Genomic DNA, 18,434 nt, shown 5'->3' with positions numbered 1-18,434 from the left:
TTGCATTTAATCAAAGCTTTTAGTTAAAAGAATTATCTTTTTCTCAATTAGCAAATCTAAAATATAGGAAAAAATGTCCACCTGTCATTTCGGAATACATTAAACCCCCAAAAACATTTTGAATCTGGTTCAACGTTTTGGAAATGATTCCTTGTTTGATTTAAAATTTTCGTTTCTTTGAAAATATATTTACAATTGTACACCTACGAATAACCCTAATTTTGTTTTGCTAGAAATAGCAAATAACACAGGCCTCTGAACACTTAGTTTAGTTTTATTTCATTGCAATAAAAGTAGATGAAACGAGTTTCTGTCCCTCTTTTCCATTGACGAGGAAACCAAAAATTGACTGGACGACAACGGGGCTCGGTAGGCAAAATTTACTACTAGATAACGAAAAAACTAAGATTAATAGTAGGAATGTTAAATAAAAATTAATGGTTTAAAAGAGGATAACAAATTTAAAACAAAACAGCTGCTCTAGACTACCATGGAATTCCACAAAAGCGGGCAACCAATTTAATCGATAAAAATGACAATTAAAAAAAAAATAATAATCATAATCTTACTGTTATGTGTTCATTTTTCTTCCAAATTTATCAACGGAAGTAAAATTCAAAAACTTATGTGGTCAATTTTTCTTGAAAACTATAGAAAAAACTGTACGATTTCTTCCACTATAATCCGTTTAAAAATTTACAGCTCGTAAGTCGATTCACTGAAAAACATTCTACCATGCAGAACAAATAAACCTAGTATGCCTTAAATAAGGTATACAAAGACGCACGGGCTGTGATTAGTTTTCCAAACATTCATCAACAACACCATTTTTTTCAGGTAGTTTCTTACTTAAAAAGTTTCACCTCTCCATTCCTTATTTGTTGTTTCCTATTTGTTACTGTAATATATCCTTTTTTCTGCGCCCGTCACGGTGGGATGATGAAACCCCTTCCTTTTTTGCCGCTCAAGCAATTTTTCAAAGACAAAAATTCGACGCTCAACGTTCTTGAATCATAAACAACCCAAGTTCCTTGTTTTTGAGTTCCCAAAATTTGGCGGGTAACTGCTTTACCGATGTAATCTGTTCCTGGGTTTGGATATTCAACTAATTCAGCGTCTTCGAAGGCCTTCCTTCACACGGACAGTCGGCAACATTCAAAAATTACCGTCTTTATCGACGGGACCAATCACGACACGTTGTTTCACTTAGAACAGCATTTCCATAAACCTTCTTTTAACTCTCGATGCGCTTCAGACACCGTTTTTTTCTATTTGAATGAAATGAGAAAAATTATACTTCCCGCGAATGACATTATTTACATTTAGTTATTTATTTAGATTCGCATAACTTTTTCCACATTCAAGTTTTTTTATTTTCGACCTATCAAAATGAATAATTTCTTTGATATTCACTATTGATTCTAGGTTTTTCCATTCAATACGGGTTACTCCTAGTATTATTCTTTCTATCGGCGTGCAGGATTACTTTCTTACTTTCCATCGGATTTGACCCCAAAATTGTCCAATAAATTCATCTTTTTTTATTTCATGTTTCCCAAACAAAATTTTTAAAGACCCAACATTTTCTGAACAATTATATTTTTAATCTCCTGTGTAGACTATCGGCCATCAGCTTGGAATTGCTTTCTTGAGCATTTAAAAGCAGTGCAGTTTGAATATTGCAGCGCCCCGTAAAGTTTAGCATCACCCAAAATGGACAGATTTATGTAATTCTATCTCGTGATTCGACCTAAAAGGTCGTGATCACTAGCAAAGTTGTATGAAAGATCAAATGCTTTCGATGGGCAAATAGAATGGTTCGGAATTTAATCGCAACGCGGTGCTAGTGTGGAATTAGTTTTGCGTATTTTCAACTTAATTTATCTCGAGAATATCACCATTTAGAGAGTTGTGGTCTTCAGCAAAGTTGTTCAGAAGGTTAACGGTTTCAAGGTTGTCATACAGTTCGGTATGGAATCCATCAGTTAGGTGGCGCTAGCGTGCATATAGTTCTGAATATTTTATATTAAATTTATCTTCTGAATCAAACAACTGAGAAAGCTGCGGTCTCTAGAAAACTAGTTAAGAAAGTCCTGGGCTTTGGCTATGAGGAGTTTGGTTGGAGATAATAAATAACATGGCGCTGAAGTGCGTTAAGTTTTGAGTTCAATTTATCTCGAGAATCCAACAACTCAGCCATCAAAAATTCTCAGAAAAAAGTAGTGCAATTTAGATATTTTGTTTTCAATTTGATTTCAATGATTGATTTACATTTTTTTGTACTCATTATGAAGAAATGCTTTCATTTGAGCAGGATACAACATGAAGCATGGGACTGTATTAGTGATTAGGCAGATTTGAAGTGGCTCATAGATGTGCATTATCCATTGTTCCAAGTGGCATTATCCATTGTTCAGCAATACCCACTTAGATGAAATATTTCTTAGTTGACATTACCACAATTCGTACCGCTGTTCGAAGGACCGAAACTTTCTAAAAATTCGGAATCGCGAGATAAGTTAAGATCAAAATACAAAGAATTGAATGCACTACGACTTTCTGAACAAGTTTACTGAAGACTGCAACTTTTTGAAAGTAAGAATCGCGGGATAAATTAAAGGGATAAATTAAGGTCAAAATACACTCAGGACTTTTTTACGCCGGGGATGCGTATCCAAATTGTTTTGGTCCGCGTAAAAAAAGACATTTTTCAATGCAAATATAGCGAAGAAAACCGTCCTACAAATTGTGAATTTTTTGAGAACTGATATATGATCACTCGTGACTTAAAACGGATATCGTGATTCAAACGAGGTCGATATCTTGTACCGTTTTGAGTAATGGAGGAAAACAACCCGCGTAACTAATACTGCGTAAAAAGGACCTTACTTTACAAAAAAATTGCGTTCACACTAGTACCATGTATCGGCAGAATTCGGCACCAAACTGTTCCCGAGCCAAAAGTTCTTGATCTTTTGAACAACTTTGCTGAAGACCTAGGAAATCGGAATCATGAGATAAGTTAAGGTCAAAATACTACAAATTTCGTGTCTATCAGTGCTTCGTAGCGGTAGAATTCTGCACTACACTGTCCACCGCTGTTCACCTTTTGAACAAGTTTGTTCAAGACCGCAGCTTTCTCGGAAGTTTGAGCCGTGAGATATATCAAGGTCAAAATTAGGTTTTTTTTTATTTTGTTCACACAACATTTATTTGACTTGGCATTGTGCCAACAAATTAATGTTTTACGGAGCCAATTAAATCTAATGCCTTATGGTCTAAAATAGAAAAAAAAATCAGGGATCTTACGAATATGATTTTTTGGACATCTGCAGATGCGGATGCAGATGTGATAGCTTCCTATGCGGCTGCGAATGTTGTCATAAGGGTATCGTTAATTTCTCGTCAATAAGCCGGCTACGAAGCGTATCGAAAATTCAGCACTGCTGCACAATTGCTCACCGGAGAGACTTGCTAAGGATGGAGGTAAATATCGTCTGATTAGGTCACGAAGCTGATGAAAAGTTTTCCTTTCCATCATAGATGGTAATTTTCTGTGAAAATGATGCGTTTCATTTTCGGGTAAATTGCCAAATAATCTTCCATTTTCTGCTCAACGTAAATTGAAAATCTTCTTCTTCGGCACTCGACGACTCGAGATACGAAACCATGTGTTGCTAGAAGCTTTATCTGGTACTCACATTTTGACTCGTTAAAAACTTTGAAAATGGTCTTCTGTGCCAAGATTCTACTAGAAAACTGTTGAAGCGTTCTTTTTTCCATATCCGCATTAATTTTACAACATCCGCAAGATATTCATTCGGATGTTCTGCATTCACGCACCCATTGCGGATATCCGTAATACAAATATGGTACAAACAAATGCGTTCATACTAGTACCACTAGTACCAGAAACCCTTGACATTTTGAACATCTTTGATGAAGACCTCAGTTTTTTAGAAGCTTGGGGTTAAAGTCACCATATGAAAAATTGCGTACAGACTAGCACCACACACCCTACTGAATTGTCGTCCATCCAAAAGCCCTTGGTCTTCTGAACAACTTTTCTGAAGACCGCAATTGCCTAGGAAGTCGTAATAGGAAAATAAGTTAAGCTCAAAATACGACGAACTTCGAATTCACTAGTGCTATTGTACAGTGAAATACTACATCAAACTGCTTGTCGCTCTTGACCTTCTTAAGATGTTTGCTGAAGACCGCAAGTTTCTTGATCGTCGAAAATACGAGATGTGCTGAGGCTTAATTTTTAGGGGGGTGCTCCAATATTCAAATTGAGTGTTGCAATGCTCGGTGAAGCGACTCCAAACGTATGACGGATAGTGTAGATGCATGAAAGTACTAAGCGAGAACACACTCGTATGAAAGCTTATAAAACGTTGTTCTAGAATCATGTGAACTCAGACTTGACTCAGAGGTTGAGCTGTCTGATAGGTCAGTCGTGTTTTTGATTGCCTATGGCTCTGAGCGTGGAGTATAAGGGAAACATTTGCCCTTCAAAGTTTCGTCTTCTCGAAAAAGTACCTTTTTGAAATTTGACGGAACTTTTGAACACTAAATCTAAGCGAAATTCCCAGGTCAATTTTCTTCATACAAATCACTGCCGGCCTACTGCCTATTTATTTTATACTAGTTTTCAACTTTTATCGTATTTCTTGAAATGTAGCTCGTAGCGAAGAAGAAAGAGGAAGATTTATCTCTCGGACTCAAGCGTTTGCAGCGAAAATTCGTTTAAAGTACTGTCTGAGTAAGAAACTGGTAAAATGGTTATTGATAATAATTTCTATCAAAAAGAAGATATTTCCACCTATTACTGTAACTACATATTTCTCACGAATCTAAGATTTTCAAGAAGGAATTTTCAACGGTTATTCCTGACGGTAAAGTCATCTATCAAATTGGCCCACATCAATTTGCATCGCGGAAAAACGCTGTAGAAAATTACCCAATGGGTATTTTGTCTTAAAAATTGGAGTAGAAGTAGTATGGAGTGTATTGTTTGCACTGAATTTTTATTGTCAGTTTTTCGAAAATTGGAAAAAATGCCATTACCCGAAAAGAAACGTCGCGAATTGATTTTGCGCAAGCACCTGGAAAATAGTCAACGCTCTTATCAGGACATCGGAAAACACCTTGGAATCTAGCAGACAACGGTGAGTCGTATGATTATGCGTTACTAAGAAACTCTGAGCATCGAACGGATGGGAAAATTCGGTCAGAATGGATGTTCTATTGGCGATCAGGATCACAGGCGTGTTGTGAAAGCGTTGGAGCAGACTCCCGATTATTCGGTCAGGGATGTCCAAGTCTTTTGTTCAGAGAACCAAGGACCAGGAGCGACTACATTCATACAAACTGCAGAAGGCTCCAAATCATGATAAACGGAAAAATACGTTGGGAAAGTCACGGGTCCGGAAACTGTACACCCAGATGCTGACGAAGTCTCATAGTCTCATCATGGATAATGAGACTTACATCAAGCCGGACTTCCGGCAGCTTCCGGGGCTTCTATTCTTCACTGCCCAGCACAAGTGTGATGTTCCGGAGCAAGTAAGGAAGCAGAAACTTTCAAAGTTTGCCAAGAAATGCCTAATTTGGCAAGCGATATGCTCATGTGGCAAAAGGAGTGAGCCGTTATGTACAACCTGGAGTGTTAATGGGGAGATCTTCCTCAATAAGTGAAGAGATCTAACTTCGTGTCACTATTCAAATTATGTCCTGGAGTGGTACGAAGTCAACGGGGTCACTTTCCCACTCCAACGCACCGGATTTAAGGCCTATCGAAATACTACAAGGTATACAGCTCTAGGGTTGTATGAAAGGGTGACGTGAAACTAAACACTGTAATTTGGGGATTTTTTGTTACAAAACATACAGAATCAATGTATTTGCACAGCGACTGTACGTATTTTTTAATTTTCAGCCATCCCCGGAAATCAATTTTTGAAATATATTCAACAACACTCGAAAGAATATCGTTTATATTTGGCGATATTATGCCTGTCGTATTTTTTCCTGCAAACAACATGTATTTGACAAGGCACAAGCACATCGTGCTCGTTGAAGAAGCACCAAGAATTTCTCGTAATGCGTCAAAGTCAGAATTAACTCTATATCCTCAAAAACCAAATCCAGTAATACTTACGTTATCATAATGAATAGTTTTGTCTTATTTAACTCTGATTAGATCAAATCTATAATATGAATTTTACTTTCAAAATGATATGAAAGCCCATATATGGCATAAGTTCAGCAAAAAATCGTAGCAATCAACAATTCCATTTTTGTTTTATTATTATGGTAAAGCTTAGAGTAATAATATTTCATCTAACAATATTTAAATGTAAAAAGAGATTCTGAATGAATCTCAGTAAATAAACCAAAAATTCACAAGCGTTCGCATGCTTTTACTCTTCTATAAATGTGTATATTTGAGAATTTACTCTTTCGATACTATCCGATCACGATAATTTAGTGAATATCGAAGATAAAATTAAATAAATATCCGTTGCAAAAATTTACAATTCTTGTTGAGTAATTTATGGAAACCATATTCATGAGATAAACTTTCAATCACCATCAACAGCAGCATTGCAATTTTCCTCAATTGCACACGTAGAAGAGTACCGTTGCAATCATAGACGACGAGAGACCTGCGGTTCTTTACTCCACTGGTACTGTTGCTTTTACCGGCATGTTTTCTTTCAAGACATCAGTTTTTCACTTTACAATGATTTACACTTTACAAATTAACCAGTTGGACATGGGATCTCGTCCTGTCGATGGGCAATATGTAGCCCGAAACCGGTAGACGAAAGGTAATTATTATATTATCCTTTTATATCTGTAAGAGCAATAAGTGTCTTGTCTGATCACTCGTCGTGTTCCGTCTGTGTTCGCGATTATTACATCAGTTTTTATTAGGTTCTGAAATCAGGTGTAGAAACTGTTCAAGAATGGGGATTGTTTCCAACTTTTTGGAAAACTTTTACCTTCGAGACATCATATTAGTCTAAGCTCATGGAAGCAAAAACAAATTGACCTATTGGGACGGGGAGACTCTGTCAATTTTTATTCCGATATTGATACAGCGAATATCACAGGGAACGGATGGTGTCCATTCACGTTGTCTGTGCTAGGAATGCTCGCATGTAATTGGTTCATTATTCGCGTAAATTTGCTATTGAAACTTTTTATCAATTTTACCGCTTAGCAATGAAATTAGAGTGATAACTAGCATATTACAAAATTGTAATACATTTCATCTATCCAACAACATATTGGTTATTGTTATCCATCATGTGGTTATGCTGTTATTAACGTTTAAAATCTGACGCAACATTTGCCAGTTTCATTTCCAATTTTACAGAATGTATCCCAGTTTAGTAAACAAAGACGTAGTCCCACGTCAAAAAATTGATATATCAAAAATTTCCCGATTTTATCATTTTCTCTATTTTATCACCCCAAAAAGCATCAGGAGGTGATATAATCGGGTGATCACTGTATTTCAAAATTGAAATTCAACCTACCTATAGAAATAATTCTATTCCAAAAACTCAAGCGGAATTTTCCAATTCTAATTTCTATAATGAAAATTTAAAAAAATATTTGACTGATCGTACTCTGACGGTTATCTACTGGATATCAAAATCTGGAATAAACGAAACAAAATTCTTCAAAGAAAGAGGCGCAACATTTCCAGAGTTGTGCTTTCTCCATTTGTGAAATTAGAAAGTGAAACAATCATCAGGTACTTACCAGGAGGACTAATTGAACTAGTGCATAGGGTGATGCAGAGGAGCAGCACGAACGATGAGATCAGCCAGTTTAATGCCGCCGCACTGCAGCTGTAGTGTTCGCTCAATTTGTTGGTGCTAAGACTAAGGTTTCGCCGCCGCGCCGCTAGGGCCTTCTCGAAACTGATGCCGCCGTGGCCGCCGCTATTCGCTTCTCTAGTGCTAAAACTACTGTAATTGCTACCGCTGAGACTACTGTTATAACTACTACTACAACTACTGCCACCGTTGCTGTAGTGGTTGAAGAAGTGGCTGTTGCTGTTGCTATTAGTATGCTTGCTAACTGGTTTCGTTTTAGAATCTGTTGTTGTTGTTGTTGTTGTTGTTGTTGTTACTGTTGCTGATGTTGCCGCTGTTGCTGCTGCCGCAGCTTTAGTTGCTGCCGCTTGTTTCTTCTTGATAAAGATTGTTGCGTTTAAACTCCGCCGCACCTTGGCATGGTGGAAGCTGGACACGTGCCGATAGTTGGCCTGTTGACTGTTGCTGCTGACCGTGGGTACAGGTGTTTCCCGGGTTGCTGCTACGGTGCCACCACCGGAAGCCGTGGCTGAGGCTGTGGCTGCTGCTGTGGCTGTGGCAGTGACTTCGGCTGCGGCTGACGTTGTTGTGGTTAACGATTGCGACCGGCTCAATGCCTGACACCACCGGAAAGCCCCAGGGTCCACGCACACGCCCATGCCTCTGATCCCATAGTCACTATGCTAACCTTATCGTCTTCATTGCTCACTCGCTTACTCTCGTTCTCTCTCTCGCTCTCGTTCAGTACTGCCTGGCACTTGAATTGGTGTGCGGATCACCTGTTGAACGACAGAGAAGAAAAATTTGGAGTGAGTTCAGAAAAAAAAAAATGAAAATCCAATTAACATCACGCTGCCAATGACGACGACTACGACGACGTCGACGCTGCCGATGATGATGATGACGATGATGATGATGACGATGATGACGAGGATGAGGATGATGAGAAGCGCATTCTATAAAACATTGGGTTAATGGATGTAGTTAGCTTATTTTTATGGCCACTAAATCCCCCCAGCGCAGACGAAAAACAACCGCAGCCTGGTAACGCGAGCGGCAGGGAGGTTAATTTTGCGCGCTCTAGACCGAACGGACCGACAATGTTCCCGATAAATGACCATTATACGTGCAGTGGAACAAAAAAATCAAGAATTGCGGAAAATGAGCGTTTTTCAACGATCATTGAACTGTAATAGCTGGGCTGTAAAGTTAGCAGCAGCAGTAGATTTTTCCACTGTAACGCGCATACGTACTAAACTTTCACAGCCAGAAGCGTCCCGCGAACAATAATTTACTACAACAGTTAATGTGCACAATTTAATGTTATTGCCTGGCTATCGAACCAGATATTATTAGAAGTGAAACTAAGCGATAAATTATAATTAAAGATCGTACGGTTGAGTTTTCCTTTTTTTTGGTTCTTACAATAAACTGATAAATGCAATTGAAAATAGATTAATTTCTGATGCTTTATTGTTTTATTAATTTCTGTACTGTTGTTTGTACTATAATAGAATCATGAATGTTCAGTGTTTTACTAAGAAAAGCTGGAGAAAGTCGTCTGCAGACATTTTTCTATAGCATTATATAAAGCATAAATATGGGGTTACTTTTTTGTCCTTATAGTTTACTTCCATTTGTTTTGTTTTTAGTCCTGGAATTATGGATTTCCGATTTTTTGTTGCATTTTTTTAGCTCTGATTATTATTATACCATGGTTCTAATAAAATGCCTATAAGGCTGCTCAACATCATTTGCAGAAATCCTACATATGCATAAATACCCTAACTTTTCGGGTTGGGGCTCAATTCCCCTTCCATGCTCACCCAGAAAAAAATATGTTATTTGGGTCAAAGTTCGATATCACCGATAACCTGAAGAAATAAATCTTGCTCGAATTGTCACGGAACAATCCGTCAGAGACAGTAGTTGCTGCCCGCAGCTCTACGCCAACCAAAGCAGTCCTTGACCGCTTCCTTTTCCCATACAGTGAGAAGGAGCACCTTGACAGTAATTAATCATGGCACCGTTATTTGTTTGCCATGAACGCCAGCATGGTAAATATCGAATCCAGAGCTGAACAATAGCCTCCGCACACATACACACACACACACTTCACCTACCCCATTCATCACGTGAGCGCACGTCAAACTGTTCACTATTCTTCGTTCGGGTTCCGTTCCGAATCGCAGAAGGAGCTGGCGCTGACGTCACTGGCGCTGCCCCACCGTGGAAGGATTTCAAACAAAACCTATCGTTTCGCAATAGCGAAATGGTTTGCTGCGATTCGTGCACTGCATGGCGTGCACACTAGCAATTTAAATTGCTGAAAAAAAACAACCACTTTGTTAACAACATCGTGTAATGTGTAAGTAAACCCCAAGGCCCTGCAGTGTGCCGCCACTGGCAACAACGAAAACGAGTGAAAATTAAATATTTGATCTTTTAGGTAAATATTTAAAGCACTGGTTAATTTGATACAGATAACCAGTACGAGGTGGAAGTAATTTTACGGGCTCATGTGACACAGTAACTTCGTCGGTACGACGCAGAAAAAAAAACAATTTTCCCTTCGACATCCTGTTTTCGTTACAAGTTTTTCATGGAACGATATTATGCGGTTTTTCGGTTGTTCGAGTTTTTTTCATCCTGTTTCTAACCAGCCGACACTTTCGAGCCTGAATCACCGCGGGTGCAAAGTGCGAGGTAAAAGCCAACCTGCAGCGAACCCATATTCCAGCGGATGCATGGTGAGACAGCAAACGAGAGCGAAATAGAGCGAAAAAACGAAACCTCGTGTGCCCCCTGGTATCACGAGGGGTCAGTTAGAAGAAAAAAACGGATGCAAACAGCATTGTGCACATTAGTGCAACACCTGGAGCTTGGGACAATATGAGAAAGCATATTTTTGCTTGAATAGCATGCGGTCGTATAATATTTTATCGTTCTGTGCAACCATTTGACACCTCCGCCTACTACTGTTACTGAGGTTTCCATTTCGAAGAATAGTTTTTACCCACTGCTTAGGAGTGGAATTTACCAGCAGCAAAGCAAGTCTGGAGAAAACTTGCATCCTTTTTTCTGTGTTGTCATTTTATTCCACAGTTTGCATCAATAAATCAAGTGGTAACTAATCTAATCATTCTCCATGGGAAGAGAGAAGAAACATTATTTACGCCAATAACATCTGATTTACAGTTTTTTAAAAAATGATCGGACAGTTCGAAATTGAACCATGATCAGAACAATTTTTTATATGCACAATTTCTCAACTATGTAATGAAAAAATTTCAAACATTCACCGAAAACATCAAGCAACTTCTCCAGATGCTGTTCAGTAAGTTTCATTAAGCTTGTTTAAGTATTACTAAGATTAAAAAAGTTTGCATTGCATTATCGAACACTATTGCTATCATGTCTTATTTACAAGCAGTTAAGCAGATAATGGAATCAAATATTCAAGGATTCCAGTATATTTTTCCGTGAAATGCTTCTATAACATTTAAATTTTATATAGAAACACTTTTTGTGCAAAATATTTGCTTCGAAGTTGGAATTATTGATGAAATGCGAAGACCTGTTTTGTATCATGGTCGAAACAGCTTACTTCTGAGACTTCACCGCTTCACTCTGTATGTGCTTGATGTAAAGATGGATTTTGGGAATTCACGGAAAAGCCCATTTTGGAATGTTGAGAATAGTTTTAGACAGTTAAATTATCTACCTATAAATACTTGAATTCAAATGAATCTGAAATGAAACGGCTGTTCCGATTATGATACATATTTTGTTCCAGCCATTCTTTGTTTCTATGATTCTTTGATTTGAAAGAATGATATATTTGAATGAATTTTCGTCGGATAAGCTATAAATTATTGTTTCTGTAAACTAAACAGATTGATTGTTTCGATTAACGTAATTTGTTTATGATTTAATGCGATTTTAATAGTGAAAATGTCACATTTAAATTAATGTACCATTAAAATAGTTTAAATTGTTCCGAGCATGATACATTACCTTTTTCTTTGAATAATTATTTTATAGTTTTTGCCCCAATTGCTGTTTTGTTTTATTGAAGTGAGGCAAGTTTAAACACTTATTTTTGAAGTGCCCACAGAAAGCAAGACGAGGCCAAAATTTCTGTTGGAGTAGACAAAAGCCAGCTTGAGTAAATTCTACAGTTGTTTCTCCTCAAACAAGCATAAAAGCCCTCTCATCTTTTTGTATGGATATACAGGGTACTAGGTACTTTGGAATAATTCAGGGGCTGGTAAAGGACCACACCTGATAAAAGAAAACTCTTCTACTCATATGCCCTAACGTTAATCTACTTTTAATTTTCTTAGATACTTCTTTCTTAAAGAGGCTCTAGCACCAAATGTGTACTGCAAAAGTTCTAAATAATGGACGCAGTAGTCTAATTCGATAACAAAAAAAACTCTGAATGTATAACACTTAGCTTGTAAGATACAATGAAGGGACGGGTTACGTAGTAGGGATATGAGTGTGGGAGAATTTTGAACTGATGAAGTGTTTTCCTGCTATCATTAACGAACCATTCACCGTGCAACGCACAAGCTGTTTAAATAAACAGTTGCGTAGTTTAGTCAATGGTCAGTTCAAGAAAAACATCGAATTGTTGTTCAACGCATGTCAGAAATAGTAGGGTGCCAGCAGAAATCGACTTTTAGAATTTAATCTGCGGTAAGCTGCAAAGGTTTAGTTTTATCGAAAAAAATCCCATCGCAAAACTCCATGTTCAATCGTGTAGCAGTCTCTTTCCCATAACCAGGTATACACACATAAATCTATTCTCACAAACAGACAGACATTCTATGCAACCTTCCGTCGACTAATCTGAGATAGTTTGCCGGATTAAAGTGCTGATACTAGACACCTTGTTTCCCATGGGAAAAAACGACGGCCGAATGGCAGCGAAATAAATATCTGTCAAAAAAAAAGATTACTGATAAGGTTTTCTTTTCTGTGAGAGAGACAAAGCCATGAATAGAAAAGCTAGAGTACAGGGAGAAAAGTCGGTAGAGAGAAATGTTTCTTTCCGGTGTTTCAGTAGGTTACAGGCTTCCGATCAGTCGTTATTCTCTCCGCACGTACGGAGACTTATATATTATGAAGTGCCTAGCAAAGGTATTCTTAAAGAAAAATTTCTTCCAAAAATTGTTTTTCTGGCACTAAGAAAATTTTCGAAAATTTCACGCATTTCTATAAATGACTCGTTGAAACAGGCTTCAAAAATGTTTAATTTCGACAATCTCATGAACCACCAACCTGTGCATTTTTTCGTCTGTCAAAAAAGGGAAACTTCGACCGCATTGATCGCTTCACATAACGAAGTTCACATAAGCCAAATATGGAATAATAAATTTAAAATTCAAAGGGAAGAGGTTGAAACTTTTACCATCCCCCTCCCCTCCTAGCTACGCCACTATTGAAGAGTATTTAATATTTTTCCACAACCTTACCCTGCAATCTAGAAAACGAAATTCTTTACCTAGAATTCAAAAATCGGTATCTGGATTTTATTTCGTTTCAAAAAGTCGATATTTGGGAGTGTATGATCGGTTTTCACAGCTTTCCTGAAACAAAAAGTAGCAACATTAAATTTTAAATGTCATCGAACATCGATTCCTGTATTGAAAGATTTTACTCAGTATTGAAGTATATTGAAAGATTTTACTCAGTTTTCACCATCCTTAATTTAAACATAGCGTCGAAGGGCATGTTTCGGTCTCCACACATGACAGAGGACCTGAAAATCATAGATTTCATTCGAAAAGTTCTCATAATGGACGAAAAATCTTGATCCACTTATCAATTAGTACCCCCTCTCTAACCTCAAAATTTTCATAACCATTGTACATCCGGACATAAGGTTAAGATGCATTAACCAACAATTCAGTTATTTTCCCCAATATGTGAAAAGAGTGAAGCTAAAACTCTCCACGCATTTCTTCTTGGGCAGCAGCACTGCCGTTAGCTTTTTTTACACCAAACTTCTTTCTTTTACTTTGAACCGCTCGCAGAAAAAAGTAGCTCATTTGCTGCTTACACTACAACAGAGCGAAACAAGAATGGTGAATCCCTTTAGTTAGAACACACAGAAGTACACCGCAGTGCGCGCTGCTGAGAAAACACAACAGAGATAACTTAAGTTTTCTCATAGATGAAAATGATGCGGAGTGGCGCCTCAATTTATTTTTTTTAGTTTCGAGATGCAGAGCAAATTCGACAAAAGAGCAATTTACTTTTTCACCCAGATGCTCTCCTCATTTGATATATGCTCAAGAGATCCACTTTAAAAGCACTGGAGTGAGCTCTTTGCCCTTTTTGTGTGAGAAAGCTCACCTCAGTTTATCATCTCTCAGGAGAGATATTTCAGATTTCAACTTGGTGTTTTTCCGCAAGCCCCTCACATACACACGATTCGCTGCTCTTTTCAAGCAAGTGTGTCGATTTGCTTATCAAGTGCAAGAGCAGTTATTTTCGCAGTGAAAGATAATCTGCTATACGCTAGTGATTTTCTGAAGAGAAAACACAAACCTGCTTCCAATGTGAAAATGCAACCATAACCTGGCTAAACTTTCGGACAACTATTCTTCATCCTAGTTCTGGAGATACTAATATTAACCCTCTAGTGCCCAGTGCCGCCTTTAGACGGTCTTCAGTTAAACCTATAAAAATTCTCAACCATTACTTAAAGAATATTTATAAAGTAATTGCTTTTTAGTTTCTGGACATATTCTGAGTAGTTTTTCATTATAAGAGAGTATGCATTTGTTTAGTTTCACATCAAACTTTCTAGCAAACGGTAGTCGCCATCTTGAATTCAAAAATGGTGCCAGATATCGATAGCTGGTCCTGAGATGTCATCATGAATTCAAAATTATCCATATTGCAGTGTTTATGTAGGATTGTTGTGGGTTTTCAGAAAGCATGAGTTCACTGATCAAATTTTAAAATGACGTTGGACACCGACTCTTCAATTTTATCTAACTTTCCAGAAACCGGAAGTCGTTGGCTTTAATTAAAAAATGATATCGAACCTCGATTTGAATATTGAACGTCATTCCATTATAGAAACCGGAAGTCGCCATCTTAAATTTCATAATACCAGACTCTGGTTTCTGGTTCTGGAAGTCATAGTGATTCTGGAAATAAGTTCTATTATTGCAGGTATTGCGAACTTTTTCGACAGTTTCATACAGCTCCCAGGAATCGAAAGCCGCCATCTTTGATTTAACTAACTATTTAGCGTTCGTTTAAACATAAGTGATGGTTTTCCAAATTCGCACAAATTGTCCACAACAAAGAAGGTGCAAATACAAAGGTAGATTCCACACAAGCTGATGAGAGCAACAAATTAAGGAAACATTCTATATCAGAAACCGTACCAACGAGCATAAAGCGTTTTAGGGCAGTGAAAATTTTCTAACTCTCGAGCAATTTTTTTTTTTTATAAATCCAACTTATCGTGAAACTTTCGAGATTACAATCGATCGGTGCTAATAAGAGGTGAGCTTAGCCTCAAGCAAGACACCAAGGTCGTTGACTTGATCTACTCTCTTGAGGACATGCCCATCGATTCGATAACTGAAAACCATTTGACTACTCCTTCGGTGAAAGGCCATAACTTGACATTTAGGAACACTAAGTACAAGCCTATTTCGTCGACACCAATCAACAAACGTATCCAAACGTTTGCAGCCATCAACAAATTGAACTACTAAATATAATTTAAAATCATCTGCATACACTAATTTGCTCTAAGCAGTAAGACGATGTCGTTGAAAAATAAAACGACCGAAAGAGGTCCTAAGTTGCTGCCCTGGGGAACACTATAAGTATCTTCGAATAAGTAACTTGTAGTCAATACGATCGAATGCTGTTTTCAAATCAGGTTGACGTGAATTCCAGTAGATTTGTGCAAACGGATAATTATTCTTGAAATTAAGACATATTATAAAAAAAAACATTCGAACTGTTCGATAAAACTGTCAGGAATAATAGTTTAACTTAACTATTTTTGAAAACAACTTTAAAATAGTTGGATTAACTCTTTAACAATGAGTTTGACTGGAATCACACAATTACTGAAATTATTTACTTTTGCCTCAATCAAAGACCGGAAGATTACTCGTTTATATCATTCATAATTACCAGAGTCATTCAAAAAATACAAGAGTCAATCAAAATGCTGGAAACGGTTGTCAAAATAATCATTCCGAAATTTGACAAAAAAGAAGCGCCCACATCGAAAGGAAACTAATAAAAACCTTTTGAGATTGCCAAAATCCACAAAAAATAATAAACATTGATCAGAATTCTACAAATTGGCCGAAATCGTTGACCGATCAAACAAAGTAGCCAACAGATACTGAAATGATCGAATAATATCCTGAATGACAGTGTAGAAAATGAAGACATTTTTGGACGCGCTATAATGTATTCAGAGGTGACAGGAATTTTTCCGGCGCACAGTGGTTCGAAATCAAAATAGTAGGACATTGGTGTTTGTGACGGGACGCATGGTTTTAGCGTTCCGATGTCTTCTAGAAAATTTCTCAGTTTTATGAGTACTTTATTTTGACGGTAAATTTTTTTGATTAAGAGGGGTGTACACCAAAATAAAAAAAATAACTTTTTTATTTCTCGAGTTTAAAGTTTGTAGAACACTTGAACAATGGCAAAACTAAGATAAGAGCGTTATCACGCAAAAACATATTTTAAGGGGGTGCTTTACTTTAACCCCTTATAAATTTGTTAGTTTGAGAGATAGAATTTTCCAATGCTCTACAAACTTGCTCATAATAGCTAGTTCTACAATGTGTCAGAAGCAAGTTACCAAGTTCATCGAGAAATAAAAAAGTTATTTTTTTCTATTTTGGTGTACACCCTCCCTAATCAAAAAAAAATACCGTCAAAATAAAGTACTCATAAAACTTAGAAACTTTCTAGAAGACATCGGAACGCTAAAACCATGCGTTCCGTCACAAACACCAATGTCCTACTATTTTTGATTTCGTCCCACTGTGCGGCGTCTCGAAAGAAAACAGTCTTCGTCTAACTCCAATTCAAAAATTATCAAGTCAACAAAAGTTAACAAATGTGAAATCACACATAGCATAGATTCAGCTTTTTTTTCCTGACCATGCTTACAAAACCACTTGCAAAGCCTTCGTCCAAATTGACGTAAAAAGTTTGTTACAATTTCCTGTTGAGGTTAAAATTCACATCAATGGAGACATCAATCAACGCCATGCAAATTTTATTAAAGAGTCAGAAAATGAATGTATTCTTTTTTTCACTCGTGATTTCTCTGTGACTGTATCATTAAATCCACTACGAAAAATGAGGCATTTCACACGGAAAAAAAATTTTTTATTGATACATACGCATCGAAGGCCTAACGCCTATAAATATGAGGAAGTCTTTGAATATGGAAAAATGCACAATATGTTAAACAATGTTCCCAATTTTCAGAAATAGAAGAAATCCCTAGCGGTTGTGGATATGTTACATGAAATTTTATTTGAAATTATTAATCACGAAATACGTAATAACCATAAAAAATACGCGAAAATTTGTTCTGGTATAACAGTCATATTATAAATATGAAAAAACCTAAATTATTACACCTAGCGGTCAGACTCAGCCTTTCTCATTCAAACTTATTATTTGTAAAAATAGATTTACATGAATGCTCAAATCCAAAAAGGTATATTTACTCTTTGGGTTCTAAAATATTGATGTTGTAATTAAAGTATAAAATATGAAATTTTACGTAATGTAATGTAACGTAACGTAAATGACTCTTTATTTCGAACAAATTAATCACGAGCGATACCGGGAACGTTCAAATACTACGATACCACATTTAAACCATGTTGGAGCCATATATATATATATTGATCAAAGCAGCTATAGTGTTGAATAGTCTTTAAATTTCTTTTCTTTACAAAACTTTTGAACAGCATATCAAATTTTTAATGAAGTTTGTTATTTGTAAGTTTGAAAGATGACTCGTTTGTATGACACTTGTTATGTTCAAATAAGTCGTGTAATACTTGAGATAATAGACTTTCGTTGTTTTACAAATTAAAACATAACGGTTACTTAAGTTTGATTACAATCAAATGAAAAGGAAACGTATGGGGGAGCCAAACTTTGAAACCACGTGTTCAATCATCATTCATCAGTTAACCCTTAACTATCACGTTCATTCGATATCAATATTGTTCAAATCGGTTGTGAGATTCACATTTCGATACATTACAGACGAAGTGACATTCCGATTACAGCAAAATTCAATAGGGTGTTATGAGGCAGCTAGACCTTTCAATTGATACTAATTCTTTGGAAATCGGGTCAACCATCTCTGAGAAAAATGAGTGAGCCAAAGTAGTCATCAGAATATGTTTCTTTTCATAGCTGGATTTCACATTCTTAACCCTTAAATGCGCACGACGTTAAAAAATCATCTAAAAACATAAAATCTTTGTTTATCAGGTTTACTGCTCTAAAACTAACCAATATGCATAAAAAAATTGGAAGATTTACTTTGTAATGTGCAAATATTAC

General features: G+C 36.8%; 1 protein-coding gene across 13 annotated transcripts in view; it reads right to left on the bottom strand.

Annotated features, from left to right (window-relative positions):
- The window catches only part of LOC129731256 (protein turtle), a 116,997-nt gene that overhangs the window by 40,794 nt on the left and 57,769 nt on the right, over positions 1 to 18,434 (bottom strand). For all 13 annotated transcript variants that reach the window (XR_008728988.1, XR_008728987.1, XM_055691103.1 and 10 more), the window contains one exon: positions 7,780 to 8,614. Coding sequence is in view for 11 of the 13 variants with exons in the window: in XM_055691103.1 (XP_055547078.1) it covers positions 7,780 to 8,494 (715 nt within the window). In the remaining 2 variants the exon portion in view is untranslated. The remainder of the gene's footprint in view (positions 1 to 7,779; positions 8,615 to 18,434) is intronic.

This window comes from Wyeomyia smithii, chromosome 3 (assembly GCF_029784165.1).
Source record: "Wyeomyia smithii strain HCP4-BCI-WySm-NY-G18 chromosome 3, ASM2978416v1, whole genome shotgun sequence".
NCBI classification, from domain to species: domain Eukaryota; kingdom Metazoa; phylum Arthropoda; class Insecta; order Diptera; family Culicidae; genus Wyeomyia; species Wyeomyia smithii.
Note: the sequence above shows the minus strand (reverse complement) of the source record. Positions and strands in the feature narration are given on the sequence as shown.